Below are 15,041 nucleotides of genomic sequence, written 5' to 3'. Positions count from 1 at the left end.
TTGAATGCACTGACAAGCATTTATAATAAACAAATTATATATATATATATATATATATATATATATATATATATATATATATATATATATATATATATATAATTTTTTTTCATATTATGTGATGGTTACACGACTTTTTTTTTTAATATAAAATTATCGTATTTTGTACCTTTGACATTATATTTTAACTTAAAATATAAGTTTTAAAAAAAAAAAAGCGTACAAAACCAGCATAAATACAAAGAGTTGATTTCCAAGAAATTAGAATCATTTAAAATCATTTAAACCTGCCTTTTCTTTGTTGTGAACACTCTTGTTTGTCACTGACCTATATATATATCATGAAAGTAATATATTTTTAAGGTGTGTCCAAAAACTTTTTAAGGCCGCTATATTTTGAGGACTGTTTTTGTGTGTTTGGAGGAAATGGTCGTGCTGCTGCGGTCACCACAGGCCTGTCTGTTTGTGTCACCGCGGGCACTGCCTGTGAGAACAAACGCTGTGGGCACAGCAAATGAGATAGAAAGCGGTCACTGAATGGACATGAATATTTAACTGAGACAATATCAGTCTGGCAGAGTATCAGCCGGTTGTAATGGCTCAGTGCTTTCTTTCTGCTGTGTCTGTATCAAACACAAAGCTCTGCCAGACCCTCTGCTGACAGCCACAGCTAACCTAAGCAGCTCACCTTTTAGTCACGAGTCACTCCTCTCGAGACTCATTCCATGGATACCTTCTGTAAGTTTGAGAAGAAGTCGACAATTGGTTGGATGACGTTTTCATGTTTAATAATGTCTTTGAAATGTCAACGTTTTGGTGGAATAGACTTGGGGATAGAAATCTGTTCAATCAGTCCAGTGTTTTTGTTTTGATTTTATGGAAAATCCCCTTAAATTGTACCCCAGACTGATAGCTAGAATTAAGAAAAACTGTTTTTTCCAAGAGCTTATTTACTGTCAAAATGCAGCACATAGAAATGCACCCATCGGACCCCACCCGTTAGCCAGAATGGACCGGGCTGGGGGCGGTTATGGTGATTCATTTCCCATGCTGCTTAGCTGCTTTGGCAGAAGAGAGGAGTCAGACAAGGGGTTTTATGGAGCCAAATAAACAGGCAGCTGCGTACCACATTAGAGCTGTGATTGGTGACGGTTCTCCAGACCTGGGTGGGGTCTTTCAGCGTAATTAAACCCACAGGACCGCCGTCCAGACACTCTATCCCCACGTGTGCACAGCTAACTGTTTGTCTAATGTATGTCGTTTATCATGAGCAACCCCCACACTTCATAGCACGCACATGCAGATCCATCGCAAGCACGGTTAATATACTCCATCCACACACACTAATTGGCTTAGATTGTCCTGTTTCTCACCCTTTCCCCTTAACGAGAGACTTCAAAAAGCCCCGCATCAATATTTCACGTCCCTCCGCCGCTCGTGTTTGAATATTTCCTTTTGATTTAGTATCTTGACATGTTTTGTTTTCTCCTATAAGAGGAGAATCTGTACGTTATGGATTAAATCTCCGTGCAGACTTTCTGCAGAGCGGCTCTCAGTAGGGCACATCCTTGGCCTCACAGCAGGGCTCCCTACAAGATTTCGTGTTTCCAGTGGGGGGGCGACCCCCTCAAACCCGAAAAACATCTTACTAGACATTAACAATTCTATTTTCTCCACCATATAATCGCTTTTGATTCAAATGCCATTACAAAACTCTGAAACTCTGCTACACCATTAACTTGGTATACTTGGTTTAACCGATTTAAGTTTCAATAACTCGTACGATATAAATGTACCTATTTTGAACACCGCTCTTTGTAGCAGTTTTCTGCTTGTGTCGAGTGGGGCGTTAATAATAATGTGTCATTTAGTGAGCGAGTGATTCACCCGAGCCGATTCACTGAGATGTGATTGATTCAGTCCATGATTCAGACCAGTGATTAAAACTGATTTGTCATGTGAGTAATTTCTTTGCAGATGATATTTATAGGGGCTCTTCATAGGCGTACTACAAAAATATTAAGCTGTTTTTTTTTTTTTTTAAAGTATTAAATGTTTATTGAGCACCAATTCAGCTAATCAGAATAATTTTTGAAGGATCATGTCATACTGTAGACTGGCGTAATGATACTAAAAATTAAGCTTTGCATCACAGAAATGAGTTAAATGTAAAAATAGATTATAATGTGTAATTTCACAATATTATTGAATTGGATGTACATTTGATCAAATAAATGCAGCCTTTTTAAGCAGAAGAGTTCTTGTTTTATAAATAAACTGCAGTTAAAGAGATTGCACTGACTCACAAACAAGGAACAATCAGTTCAAATCAGGTCGAAAGGAAGCTGTTTTTATTTCAAGTGCTTAAAATAGCAGCTTTTAAAAAAAAAAAAAACATGATGTGTCAACGCATTAACATTCCTAATATAAGTATAATTTTGCTGTGGCGCTTGCAGATTCAGCAGCGGTTCAGGACTCCCTGCATCACAGGAAATCTCTGCCGGATCTCGTTTAGCTCGTGTCCGTCCCTCTTCCTGCAGACTCTATTTTCTCCCCCCCCCCATCATTCTCCTTTCTCTCTGGCCCTTTCGGCTCACTTGTTTCTGTCACCCGCGGTCCATCTCCGCATCCTCGCTTCGCCCCTCTTGCTATCTCTCCATCCCCCTCGATCTCTCTCTCTCTCTCTCTCTCTCTCTTCGGCGCTGGTAGGATTAGCATAGCTAATTTGAGCCGGCCAGTGTTCACTGAGTTGTGAATGTGCTAAATGTGCATTTCCATGATAAAGGCCGTGGCTCCGAGCTGCTCGTCTGTCACAGAAGCATGGCATTACTATTGTCCCCAGGGCTGTTGAGCTGCATCATTCTGTGTTTGCTTTTGAAGTGTTCAAATTCATTTGCGGTGCTCGGTACAGTACGCCGCTCCATTGTGCTGACAGAACGTTACAGTAGATTGTAAAAAAGCCACGATTCTCTGCTGAATGGGGACCCCCAGGGCTCTGTAATGATGTATGCTAGCATTTTAGACATCAAAGCTAGCGTTTATGCAATCTTTAGTGAGTGCTAGCATGCGTGAGCGTGTGCGGTGCTGCTTTTGTGTAATATAAGTCTGTGCACCAATGCTGTGTGTGTGTGTTTTTACAGGTTGACGAGCTGTATGAGGGCTTTTGTATTCAGAGAAGGTTGCGTGATGGCGCCAGTAAGATGAAACAGGCCTTCACCGCTTCACCCTCTACCAAAGGCACACGTGAGAGCCTGGCAGAGGTCAACCGCAGATACAAAGAGTACACAGAGGTACATTATTAACGTTTGTCTGACCAACTGGCCATTTTTATCGCTTTGTTTGCGGCCACAGAAGAGTACATATTTTAAATCAGCTGAATGAATAATGGACTAATTGGTCTGTGTAATTGGGCTGGTTTCGGGTTAATCTGTGTCTGGGAGGGCATTTACATTTTTGAGTTCAGCAGACGCTATTACTGCGACGTACATCGCATTTAAATTACAGTTTTACATTTTATCAGCTCTAGCTTTTTCTGGGAAACGAACTCATGATCTGTTTGACCTACAAATTTACATACACGCATACAGTCTCAAGACGAGCTTTTAGAGGTTTAACTGCTTTCTGAGCACGCATGAGATGTGTATATGTATTAATGGTTCAAGAATTTAATACTTTTATTTCAGCAAGTATGCATTAAATTGATCAAAAGTGACGCTAAAGACCTGTATAGTGTTTTCTGTTTCAAATAAATGCTGTTCTTTTAGAACTTTTTATTCACCAAATAATTTTTGGGAGAATGTCACTGTCTGCAAAAATATAAAACGGCACTCTTTTTCAACATTAATACTAATAGAAAAATGAAATTCGGCTTTGCCATCATAGGAAAAAATTATATTTTAAAATATATCGATATAATTAAGCCTTGGTCAACATTTAAAGGCTTATTTAAAAAACAGACTGTAAGTGATTGAAAAAAATATACGAAATATTATAAAATCACTAGTTATATTTAATATAATTACAATTTAACATAACATATGCAAACAAACTGCCTACAACAATTACGTTATTATTAATAATAGCATTTAATGCAGATTACTGTTTAGTAAGAATAGTGTGGTCACACTTTATTTTACAGTCTAGTTCTCACTTTTAATAATTTATTACTTTTACCTCAATAATTTGATGTTTATTAATAGTTAGTAAGGTAGCTGTTTTGGGTAGGATTAATGATGTAGAATATGGTCACGCAAAATAAATATATTCATATTCATAAGTACTCATAAATAGCCAATACGTTTTAATAGTCATGCTAATAAGCATCTAGCTAATAGAGAGTCCTTATACCATTAGTTCTGCTGTGGCCAATTAAAAATCTCATTCATATTACCATGTGCCCCCGTCTTCTCAGAACATGAGCACTTTTGAGGCCGAGCTGGAGAACCTGTTGGGAGAGTTTCATATCAAAATGAAAGGTACAACATTTTTGCATAAAAAATGTAAAACAAACAAACAAAAAAATCTACAAAACATATTGTATTTCAATAACAAACTCCTTTTCTTCTCGCCTCAGGATTGGCTGGTTTTGCCAGGCTTTGTCCCGGAGATCAGTACGAGGTGAGTTGAAGAACTTACTGAGGTTCATGCATTCTTTTTTCCTGTAAGAAAGCCAGATGCATCTATGCCTTCTATCAAATTACTAAACGCTTGTAGTAATTGCATGCTGTTCTGCCAAGTACATCCAGTTCATTTGTAATCACAGCTCTCCTAGCAACGTTTTCCTTTCTGATCCACAAGTACATACACCCACCAAACCCAATTAGATTTTGCAAGGCTGTATAAAACTGAACACTGAAAACTCCCATTGCTTTACTGCTCTATTAACAATTATGTCAGCAGCGCTTTCCTAATTCGGACCCTTTTTGTTCTTTTTGCCTCTCTCTCTCTTCTTCTTGCAGATTTTCATGAGGTACGGCCGACAGCGGTGGAAACTGAAGGGGAAGATCGAAACGAACTCCAAGCAGAGTTGGGATGGAGAGGAGATGATCTTTATGCCCCTCATTACAGACCTCATCAACATCAAGGTGGGCTCCAGTCCACACTGTCGTCCATTTAATAATGTGACTAATTCTGACAGTCACAGACAACCACCAAAGACATCCTTATTAATCAACATCAAATTTTACATCGCGTTCCACTCATTCTCCAATATTTGATTAGATCCTTGAAGAATGCAAGGAAGACATGCTCCTATAAGCTATGCATTTATCTTGAATGAACCCTTTCTTAATTGACAAATTGTCAATTTTATTCTATTCTGCTAGGTGACGGAGTTAAAGGGGTTGGCCACTCACATCTTAGTGGGTAGTGTGATCTGTGAAACCAAGGACCTGTTCACCGCTATGCCTCAGGTGGTAGCTGTAGACGTCAACGACTTGGGAACCATTAAACTTAACCTGGAGGTTGCCTGGTTGTAAGTGAAGTTATCTTATAAAACCAAATAAGAAGCGTGGCGTTTCAGCTACAGTGAACGAAAGCGCTGATATACACTGCCCTCCTCAGGACAGTCTTGGAAGTCACACTGAATTACTTCTGCCTAATGCATGCGTTTTTATTCTATATGCTATCGTTTTTGTTTTCTTTCATTAAATACTTTAGTGTGATATTAGTTTGCTGTACATGAGTGCGTGTCTGTCTTTTTTATTTTACAGTCCGTTTGACGTAGAGGATCTGACACTGTCCTCAGGAAATGTGAGTAAAGCCACCGCCCTTCAGAGACGAGTTTCAGTGTACAGCCAAGGCACACCCGAGACGCCCACTTTCCAGGACACGTCTTTCTTTGTGAGTGCACTTCAGAAAAATCCTCTCAGTTCTGTTTAAAAGTCCTGCTTCTGTCACCAGCTGCATCATTACACGCTTAAATCCTGCACTTGTGAAAAAGAAATACACTACAGAAATAAAAGAATATAGTTAAGTGTGCACTAAAGGTTTTAACACATTGCTTTATTAAATGAAAATATATTATAGTTTAAATTTGCATTAAATGCAACTTTATATGAAATTTCATAAATGCCTATTGTCTTCGAACAGATCATTTTGATATGCTTGATCACATTTGATGTACTAACAAGTGGTTATGGGTAATCATAATATACTTTGTTATTTTTATAAAATATTCTATGTATTTAAATATATTTGTAATTGCACATTTGTAACGATAATTGCTATTTAGAGCTATTAATAGTTAATATTTTAATATATCAGTTAATATAAGTTAATATATTATCTTTGTATGTAAAATCATGCTGCCATTACAAAAGATTATTAAAACATAATGATTTAAAATGTACTTAACATTGCACTTTTTAAAAGTAAACGCAAGTGTGTTAGCATGAAGCATATTAACCAAAGAGTAAATTCTTAACTTGAGTTGCCTTTAATATTTTATTATCTGCAATTACGGGTAATTATAATATTTGAAGTGCACATTTTAATGCAGTTGAGCACACTTCTTTTTCACAAGGGTGTACACGGTATGATATAGGATATTGAGGTTTTGAAATCAGGCGTTAGATCACACTGTCACATTTCCCACCTTAACAGCGGAGTACTAAACTAAATATAACACCACTGAGTCTGGCTAGCTGTTCTGGGTTCAGTGTTTATTATTTTGTATGTATTGTCGAATATGAAAGCACTTGCATCCTGTGTGAGAATGTTCATGTTTAGTCTGTCCTGCTGTGTCTAATGAATCGTATTCACCCTGGCATCATGTGCATCGTGGTTGTTGTTTTTACGTGTGTGTGTGTGTGTGTGTGTCGATGGCAAAGAAGTGGCATCCTCGGCGGTGGGAGGGCCAGCGTCTCTCATTCTTGCACACGCTCCGAGAGACGCTCTTAGAGAAACTCAGACGCAGTCGCTCTTTTGGTGATCTGGCCGCACTGAGACCTCGCTCAAGGTCCAGTCTGGAGGTCTACGTGAGTCAGGTCACTGTGTGTGTCCTGCCCCTCTGAGTGAACATCTGCGTGTGGCTCTTTTCTTTGCTTGCGTTTTCTGCTTTTTTCACGCAAAAACACGTTTCTTCTTAATCACATTCACACATACACTTTTCCAAACTACTGTTAGATGTTTGAAGACCCTATGAAATAAAAATTGTTCCGATATCTTTGCAGGAAGTTTCACCAAGACTACATTTGATGGAAAAATACAGAAAAAAATGGAATATTGTGAAATATTACAATTTAGAACATTGACTTTCGTTGACAAAACTTTTGGGAATCCCTGTTTTAAAAACCATTTCATAGAAGTCTTTATTCGTTCTGCTGCTCTTTAGTGTGCTTGACTTTTGAACAGAACATATCGTTTGCATCTTTAGATCACTAAAACTTCTATACATACTAGTGCTGATCAGAAAAATCACATCAGGGGGCCATATTTAACATATTGTCTTTCTCTTTCCATCAAACAGTCCACTTTACCAGACGATGTCTTTGAGAACGGAGGCTGCGGTGTGGCCGAATGCAAGCGCCTCTCTTTCACCTTCTCTGACACGCCCACCTCAAGCCCCGCCCCCATCCAGTCAAACCCTGAGATCACCGTCACGCCCCCTGAGATAGACCCTCCCTCCGAACCGGCTCCAGCCTCTGAGGACCAGTCGGTTGAGGAGGAGTGTGTGGAGGAAGACTGCGGCAGCGTCAGCGTCAGCGATCCAGACCTGGAATGGGACCAGAATGAGGCCCAGCGGCACAGCACAGGCTCGGTGGCCCACTCGCTGTGCTCCGAGAGTCAGCTGTCTGCGGTGGGACCTGAGGATGTGGTGTTCTTGGAGCCCAACCTGCCTGATGAAGCCCTAGAGCTAAAGCCGGTGGAGCTGGATGGAGAGGAAGGCAGTCTGACCAGACAGCTGGTGAGGAGGCTCACCTCCTCTGACATGCTGCCCGAAAGCGGAGCGGTGAGCTGGTTTGGAGAGAGCAGCAGGACCTTCCAGGAGAGCAGCCTGGAGGAGGCCATTCAGTCCCTGCTCCTGCGGCTGGAGAGCTTAGGCCAGCGCTGCGGGGAGCTGCAGGACTTGGAGCAGGAAGTCATGAGACTCGAGGACCTGCTTAAGGTGAATGAATTTTGGCAGCTGTGGTTGCCAGAATGATTTAGTAAAAATCGATGGACGATATGTTTAGCATGAACTTCTGATAATACAGTGTTGTAAGACTTGAGGGCGGTCTTGAGTACACCTTTAGTCCAAAGCCAAGACCATGTATTTGTGGTATTGGTCTTGTCATGGATTCAGGAGCATTTGAACACTTGGTCTTGAGACCAAGGCAGCAACCAAATTACATATTACCCTACTTTATAGTATGTGGGAAGAGTAGTATGTCCCAATTCACAGTATTCATAAAACACTATGTCAAAAGTCCCAGAATGTCTCACTGTTTCTGGTTCTAAATTGTCCATCTGACAATTCACTATCCAGTGAGGTCAGTTGTGAATGACAGCAACAAAACTGAGCCTAGTAGGTCACATGATAATAGCAACATAACGAATGTAGTAGGGATGTCACGATACCAAAAAAAGTAGTCTGTACCGATACCACTACACAAAGTACACAATGCTCGATACCAAGTTAAAAACAAAACATTAGTGTCACTTAATCTTCAGATACCACACACACACACCCCTATACTCTGAATGCAAGCATTAGTTTAAATTTACTGACATACTGGCAGGCTGAAAATATTTTTAAAACCGTTAGCATAAACAACAATTATTCAAACCAGTAAAACCAGTCTTATTAGCCAATAATGTTAATAAGGATAATCTGTGGATGGAACACATTGAACGAACAAGTTGTAAGCTCTCAGAGTCTTTATGTGTGTGCGTGATCATGCACAACGCTTGTGCTTTCAGAGCTGCATTCTCACACCGTCCATTCACATATCATCACGGTCTTCCACGTTTAGTTTAGTGTGTGCTTGTAGGTATTCTTCTTGTTCTTTACCCTTTGAGGACTGACTGAAACACTTCCAGGCGTATGCTCTTCTCTGCTGTAGAAAAACCAAATACTGGCAGGATTTTAAAAGTTTATACCATAGTATTAGTTCTCGTGATTAGTTCTCTCTCCGTAGAATGTAGTATGTCTAAAATTACATTCGTACTATATAGAACACACTTTTTAAAACGTTGTTAAAGTGATAGTTTACCCAAAAATGAAATTTACTCAGCTTCAAGCCATCCTAGGTGTATATGAGATTCTTCTTTCGGACAAATACAATCAGAGTTCTATTAAAGATGTCCTGGCTCTTCCAAAGTGCATCCACAAATCCCAAAATGTCCTCCATACAGCTCCGTGTGGTCAATAAGGGCCTCCTGAAGTGAAGCGATGCTTTTGTGTAAGAAAAATATGGATGACATAACGTTGCATAAGCTCTGGTGAGAATTTGCTAGAAGTTTTGTTTAAAACAGGGAAACCAGCCTCCTCTTGGCTTATTGAAAGTGTTTTTTACCTTTTGAGCATCACGTTTTAAGCATCCTTTCATACACAAGACTAAAACTAAAAAGCAGCAAATTGGAATGTGTTTGAACAAGCCCCTAACACCGTTTGAATCCCTCAGACCCTCTTCAGGACTCTTTCTTGTCTTTGACTCGACTCACACAATCCGTCTTGAAAAAAGTTTGTTGTTTCTCCTCAGTGTCGGGTACCTGCTCATAGGAGCCGTTCATCCAGCCTCAGTTTGACAGTGGAGAGCGCTCTGGAAAGTTTCGACTTCCTCAACACCTCCGACTTCGATGACGATGACACAGGAGATGACGCTGCCACCCTCTCACGCGCCGTCTTCTTTGACATGGAGTCAGAGAGAATTGGGTGAGTTGGACATTAAACCCTTCAGTGATCAGGTTTCTCTGAGGAGCTGTACTACATGGCCTGGGTAGTTGTGATGGTGTAGCGTCCTCTGGTGGTGACAGTACGTCATGTTCAACAGGTCAGGTCAACATCCAGAAGCAAGAGGCCACCTGAGTGAAGCCCTCACAGAGGACACTGGTGTGGGGAACAGTGTGGCCGGCAGCCCGTTACCTCTCACCACAGGAAACGAGAACCTAGACATGGCCATTGTTGTTCATCTACAATACTGCAGTCATCTCATTCAGGTAGTTTGCTTTTTCCACCTTTACGGCTTTATTTTCTCATTCTCGGGTTTCAAAGTAGCGCTGGTTTCCCTTGTCTTTTACACCGAACATGGTCAGATTGAAGTGTATCATTGTGCTGTTTTTTAATTGAAATGCTGACGTTTCTCTGTGTATGGGATGCAGTTGTTGACCTCAGGAGGAAGCCAGGCGCAGCACAAAACATACCTGCACAAAATAACCACTCAAACACTTCTGTTGGAGGAGCTCAGTGAGAAAAACTTTGACAGACCGGGCAGCTGCATTTTAGTGTCTGATAGTGAGTATATATCCAATATTTTGTTGTGAAATATTAGTTTAGTCCTTCTGAAAGATTTTAAATGTTGCATCAACTTGTACTTCAAAGCTTGCTTTTCGAAGAGTTTTGGCAGTTTAAGCATGATATTTTTTTTATTAAAGACTTTTTTCAAAAGATGTTTTTGCTAGAATGTTATTTTAGCACTTTGGTAATCAGGGACTAAAATTAATACTAAGGGCATCTAATAATCTTTTTGGAAAGCCACAACAACATTACTTTTATACATTTTACATATACATTTAATAGCAAAAATGATCAATTTGATCCTCAATAATGTGAGTGACATTTTTTTCCAAAACAATTACAAACATATGTTTACCTTAACAGTGTACAATTGGGTACCTTACATTTAATTTCAGAGAAGAAAAACAATTGTTAATGCTGTTAAACAATTAATTGTGCTTAATCACATCCAAAATATATTTTTTTGTTTACATATGAGTGTTTACTGTGTATATTTATTATGTATATATAAATACATACACATGCATTTATACATTTAATAAATAAAAAATAAAAATAAATTTTTTTGAAAAATGTATGTGTGATATTGCTACTAACCTAACAAAAGAAAATGTGCGGAACAAAATTTCATGAGGTTTTAGTTCAGCCAAGGAAATATAATACAAGTGACAAAATGACCTGCATTTGTAATGTGACTTGCATACAATACAATTTCATGGTGCATAAAAAATGTTTATGACTGCTAAATTTCCTCAGTTCACTTGTTAGGTGTGGTGTAAAGTTGTGTTTGTGAAATAACCTCTTGGTTCCCTAAACAGTGTTGCCTGGGCTGGAGGAGCACCCGGCGCTGATGTCTCTGTGGTCCGACTGCAGTGGTGGTCTGTTTCATACTACACTGGACCGAGTGCTGAAGCACATGCATCTCAGCTTTGCCTTACCACTGCAACAGATTCTGCCTCACTCTCCCGACTCAGGTAGAGACAGTAACAACGATATTAATCTGCAGGAATTAGTGAATGTGACATCAACGTTCATCTGCATGTGTCCGCGTGTGTGTCCAGTGATCAGGATGGTTGTGAATGAGATGATGGACAGGGGCGAGCTGGCCTCTTCCTTGTGTCCGTCACTGTCCCCTCTGGCACAGGATGTCCTCACTGTGTTTCAGTTTCACCGTTACACTGTCGAACACGATGTCACAGACATGGAGCGACACCTGCTGGATTTAGCCAAAGAGGGTGAGACGCTTTATTCAATGAGTTTAAAGCTTTATATATTAATCAGCACAGTTTTTAGTATAAGCGTAAAACTCTCTTTTGTGTCCAAACCAGTCATGCTTGAAGAGGCCCTGAGCTGTGGAGATACAGAGCGCTGCGTGAAGGAGCTTCAGGAGGTGTCCGTCATGTGTCTCCAGCCCCGCCCTCAAACCCTGTGGACCGTGGCGGGGCTGTTGACCTCTGATGACCCCGATGTGATGAAGGCCGCTACCGCCTTCCTCTCCTCTGCTGCCTCACACAAACCCTTCAGGTCAAAGGTCAGTCTTTTACCTGGCTTGTGCAGCCCATTGTTGGCTGTGGGTCGGTCTGTAGCTGGATTTAAATCTACATAAGGTCATATTCAAAAGTTTGAGTTTGTTTGTTTTTATTCACGCTTTTGAAAAAAAGTCCTAAATGCTGCATTTTATTTGATCAATGCAGTAATGTTATAAAATAATATGAATATTAAAATAACTGTTTTGTATGTAAATATATTTTCAAATGCAATTTATTCCTGTGATGCAAAGCAGACGTTTCAGCATCATTAATTCAGCCTCCAGAAACCATTCTAATAAGATAATTTGCTGCTCAGGAACTAATATATATGTATTATGAAAAACTGTCTTTTTATCGGTTTAATGCATTCTTCCTTATATAAGAAAAAAAAAACATTGACCCCAAACGTGGTATAACAAAAAAAAACTAAACTAAATGCATAAAAGCTGATGCAAACATCTCATGACTGCATAATCAGGTAGAAATAAAATATGCTTATTTGAATCATTATAGCAGTGGTTCCCAACCTTTTCTTGTTTGAGGCACCCTTGGAAAGCCTTTCAAAAGTTCCCGGCACCCTCATAAGGAAATAGATATTTAAAATCTCCATAGCTTTTTTATTATTATTTATTTTTTTTTTTTTTCGAGAGTTTGCATGCAGCAACACCTTATACCTAGTCCTAGATGATATGAGAATACTGTTTACACCAGTGGTTCCCAACCTTTTCTTGTTTGAGGCACCCTTGGAATTTTTTCCCCGAAATTTTGGCGGCACCCTCAAAAGATCTCACGGCACCCCTTAGTGCCACGGCACACCGGTTGGGAACCACTGCATTATAGTAACAGCGTGCATAAATAGATGTACAGCTGTTTGAGGACACCGGGAGATGAAGAAGTTAATCTTGTGTGTGTTTTTGTCTTCATCAGGCTGTTGATTGTTACACACAAACCTTATCAGAAATAGACAGATCAAGAGCTGCATGTGCCGCTTTGAGCTGCCTGCAGGTCGGTTCGTCTCTTTGATTGGATCACAAGTCACTTAAACTGAAGATTAAATCATATCTGTGATTGTTTACCAGACTCTGTCTGTCTGTCTGGTTTTATTTTCAGGCTGTGGAGAGCATTGATGCTGTGGTGTTACTGTGTGACTCGGCAGATGAAGATCTCCGCCAGATTGCCATAGAAACTCTCCTCACTTTCGGTAAAGCCTCCCATCACACGAATGACACATGCTCTGCACTATTAGTCAGTTCAATCGATTTATGCTCTTTTTGCAAATTACTGTAAATCCCATCCAGACAGCATTTTATTAGACAAAAGTGTGTATTCTATGAAGTCATCTCAGTTTTCTCAGAAGATAAAGTATAATTAACTTTATACTTAGTTTTCTCAAAAATGAATATCACCCCATGATTTACTGAGCTTTAAGCTGCTCTGGGTATATATGACTTTCTTCTTGAGATGAACACAGTTGTAGTTCTATTGAAAAAAGTGCTGGCTCTCCCAGGCTTTATACGGCCAATGAATGGAGGTTGAGATTTAAAGCACATCCAGCCATGATAAAAAGTGCTTCACATGGCTCCAGGTAGTTAATAAATGCCTTGGCGGTGAAGCGGTGCGTTTGTGTAAAAACAAACTATGTAACATTTTAGAAATCTCTAGCTTAACTGTAATACACGGGAGTCATTGTGTTTATTATGTAGGATGTAGGCGTATCATAAACTCTGATGAGAATAAGTTTTGTATACTTATTTATGCACATGTTTCTATGTGCTTCTTTAATAATTTCTTCTCACTCTTTACACTACTATTATAAAGCTTGGAAGAGCCAGGAGTTTTTAATAAAACTCCAACTGTATTCATCTAAAAGAAGTCTTGTACATGTAGGATGGCTTGAGAGTATAATTTAACATGCAATATACAGTACATAAATTTCATTAATTTTGGCACAATCTGTTAAATTGCCTTTATTTATAAGCACTATTATTGTATCAACAAACTTTTAGCATCAGCGTTGAAAACGGTTGGGCTGCTTAATATTTTGTGCAAACCGGGATTTTTTTTTCTTCCTCCAGGATCAGTTCTGTGATCAATTTAGTGCGTACTTGCCGAATAATTTCATAAAGAATTCTGATTGACGCCAAACTTATTCAAGTAAAAGATTATTACATTTCAGTGACAGTTTTTATTTGTGCAGGTCTTAAAAATGCACATTTAAATTTATACACGGCCGCAATGCTTTCGATCATCACCTCCAGCCTCCCTGTTTCTTACAGAGCACCTGCTTGTGTGTTTCTGTTCTCAGGTGAAGACGGGCGGCTGGCATACGAGCAGTTGGACACAGTGCCGAGGGAAATGGTGCGGCTGGGGACTCGCCGCGGTAACGCCGTTACCACTTCATTTTAGAAAAACGACTCGTTATCCCTCAAGTGAGCCTGCACACTTCACACGTGAAATACACACCACCTGCTAACGAGAGGAAGAGTGAAGCTTGGCCTTCGATTTAGGCCCGTATCTCGAGATCTTCCCCACAAGAGTCTCCTTTCCTGCAGGACGTTTGCTACTCGGCAGTCGAGAGTCACTGTTGCTCGTTGAACAATAAGAGAGATATTATCGGAAGTTAGTTATTTGCAGATTGCAGTTGCACAGTTGGAGGCGTGTAAATAGAAAGCAAGTCCTATTTTAATTTTGTCTTGGGATTTTTTTTTTCCCTCTGTACGTGCCGTTTTGTTTCAGGGATTATAAGGGACAGCTTTAATGCTCCCCGCTTGAGTTTGTTTGGACCTGGACAGAGTGAGATTTCTGTGACCTGTGGGAAAGGAAAGATTTTGTGTGCTGTTTGAACCCACCGGTCATATGGACTGCTGCAAAACCGGCGTGGACAGTGCTGATTTATACATCGCTTGCTTGCCTTCACTGGTCAGAAGAACATATTATTATGGACGGAGCCTGTAGTGAACACTTGCATTAACGCGGTACTAATGCCTGAATGCATGGGATCTTACAGCAAGCCCTGTTTGGAACCTGTCAGAGTATATGAAATGCACTTTTACACACTATCTTCAGTCAGAGAA

General features: G+C 39.9%; 1 protein-coding gene across 4 annotated transcripts in view; it reads left to right on the top strand.

The window, feature by feature from the left end:
* The window catches only part of ripor2 (RHO family interacting cell polarization regulator 2), a 54,187-nt gene extending 39,791 nt beyond the window's left edge, over positions 1-14,396 (top strand). For all 4 annotated transcript variants that reach the window (XM_043217959.1, XM_043217958.1, XM_043217962.1 and 1 more), the window contains exons 7-22: positions 3,141-3,290; positions 4,412-4,475; positions 4,574-4,617; positions 4,959-5,084; positions 5,325-5,473; positions 5,712-5,841; positions 7,469-8,107; positions 9,684-9,856; positions 9,975-10,140; positions 10,303-10,435; positions 11,257-11,412; positions 11,500-11,673; positions 11,767-11,969; positions 12,895-12,972; positions 13,078-13,168; positions 14,273-14,396. In XM_043217959.1, the coding sequence (XP_043073894.1) occupies positions 3,141-3,290; positions 4,412-4,475; positions 4,574-4,617; positions 4,959-5,084; positions 5,325-5,473; positions 5,712-5,841; positions 7,469-8,107; positions 9,684-9,856; positions 9,975-10,140; positions 10,303-10,435; positions 11,257-11,412; positions 11,500-11,673; positions 11,767-11,969; positions 12,895-12,972; positions 13,078-13,168; positions 14,273-14,373 (2,577 nt within the window). In that variant the 3' untranslated portion in view covers positions 14,374-14,396. The remainder of the gene's footprint in view (positions 1-3,140; positions 3,291-4,411; positions 4,476-4,573; positions 4,618-4,958; positions 5,085-5,324; positions 5,474-5,711; positions 5,842-7,468; positions 8,108-9,683; positions 9,857-9,974; positions 10,141-10,302; positions 10,436-11,256; positions 11,413-11,499; positions 11,674-11,766; positions 11,970-12,894; positions 12,973-13,077; positions 13,169-14,272) is intronic.
* Positions 14,397-15,041: the final 645 nt, after the last annotated feature.

The sequence above is a fragment of the Puntigrus tetrazona genome, chromosome 19, assembly GCF_018831695.1.
Source record: "Puntigrus tetrazona isolate hp1 chromosome 19, ASM1883169v1, whole genome shotgun sequence".
In the NCBI taxonomy this organism is placed as follows: Eukaryota; Metazoa; Chordata; class Actinopteri; order Cypriniformes; family Cyprinidae; genus Puntigrus; species Puntigrus tetrazona.
The sequence above is the reverse complement of the archived record's forward strand: the minus strand, read 5'-3'. Positions and strand labels throughout refer to the sequence as shown.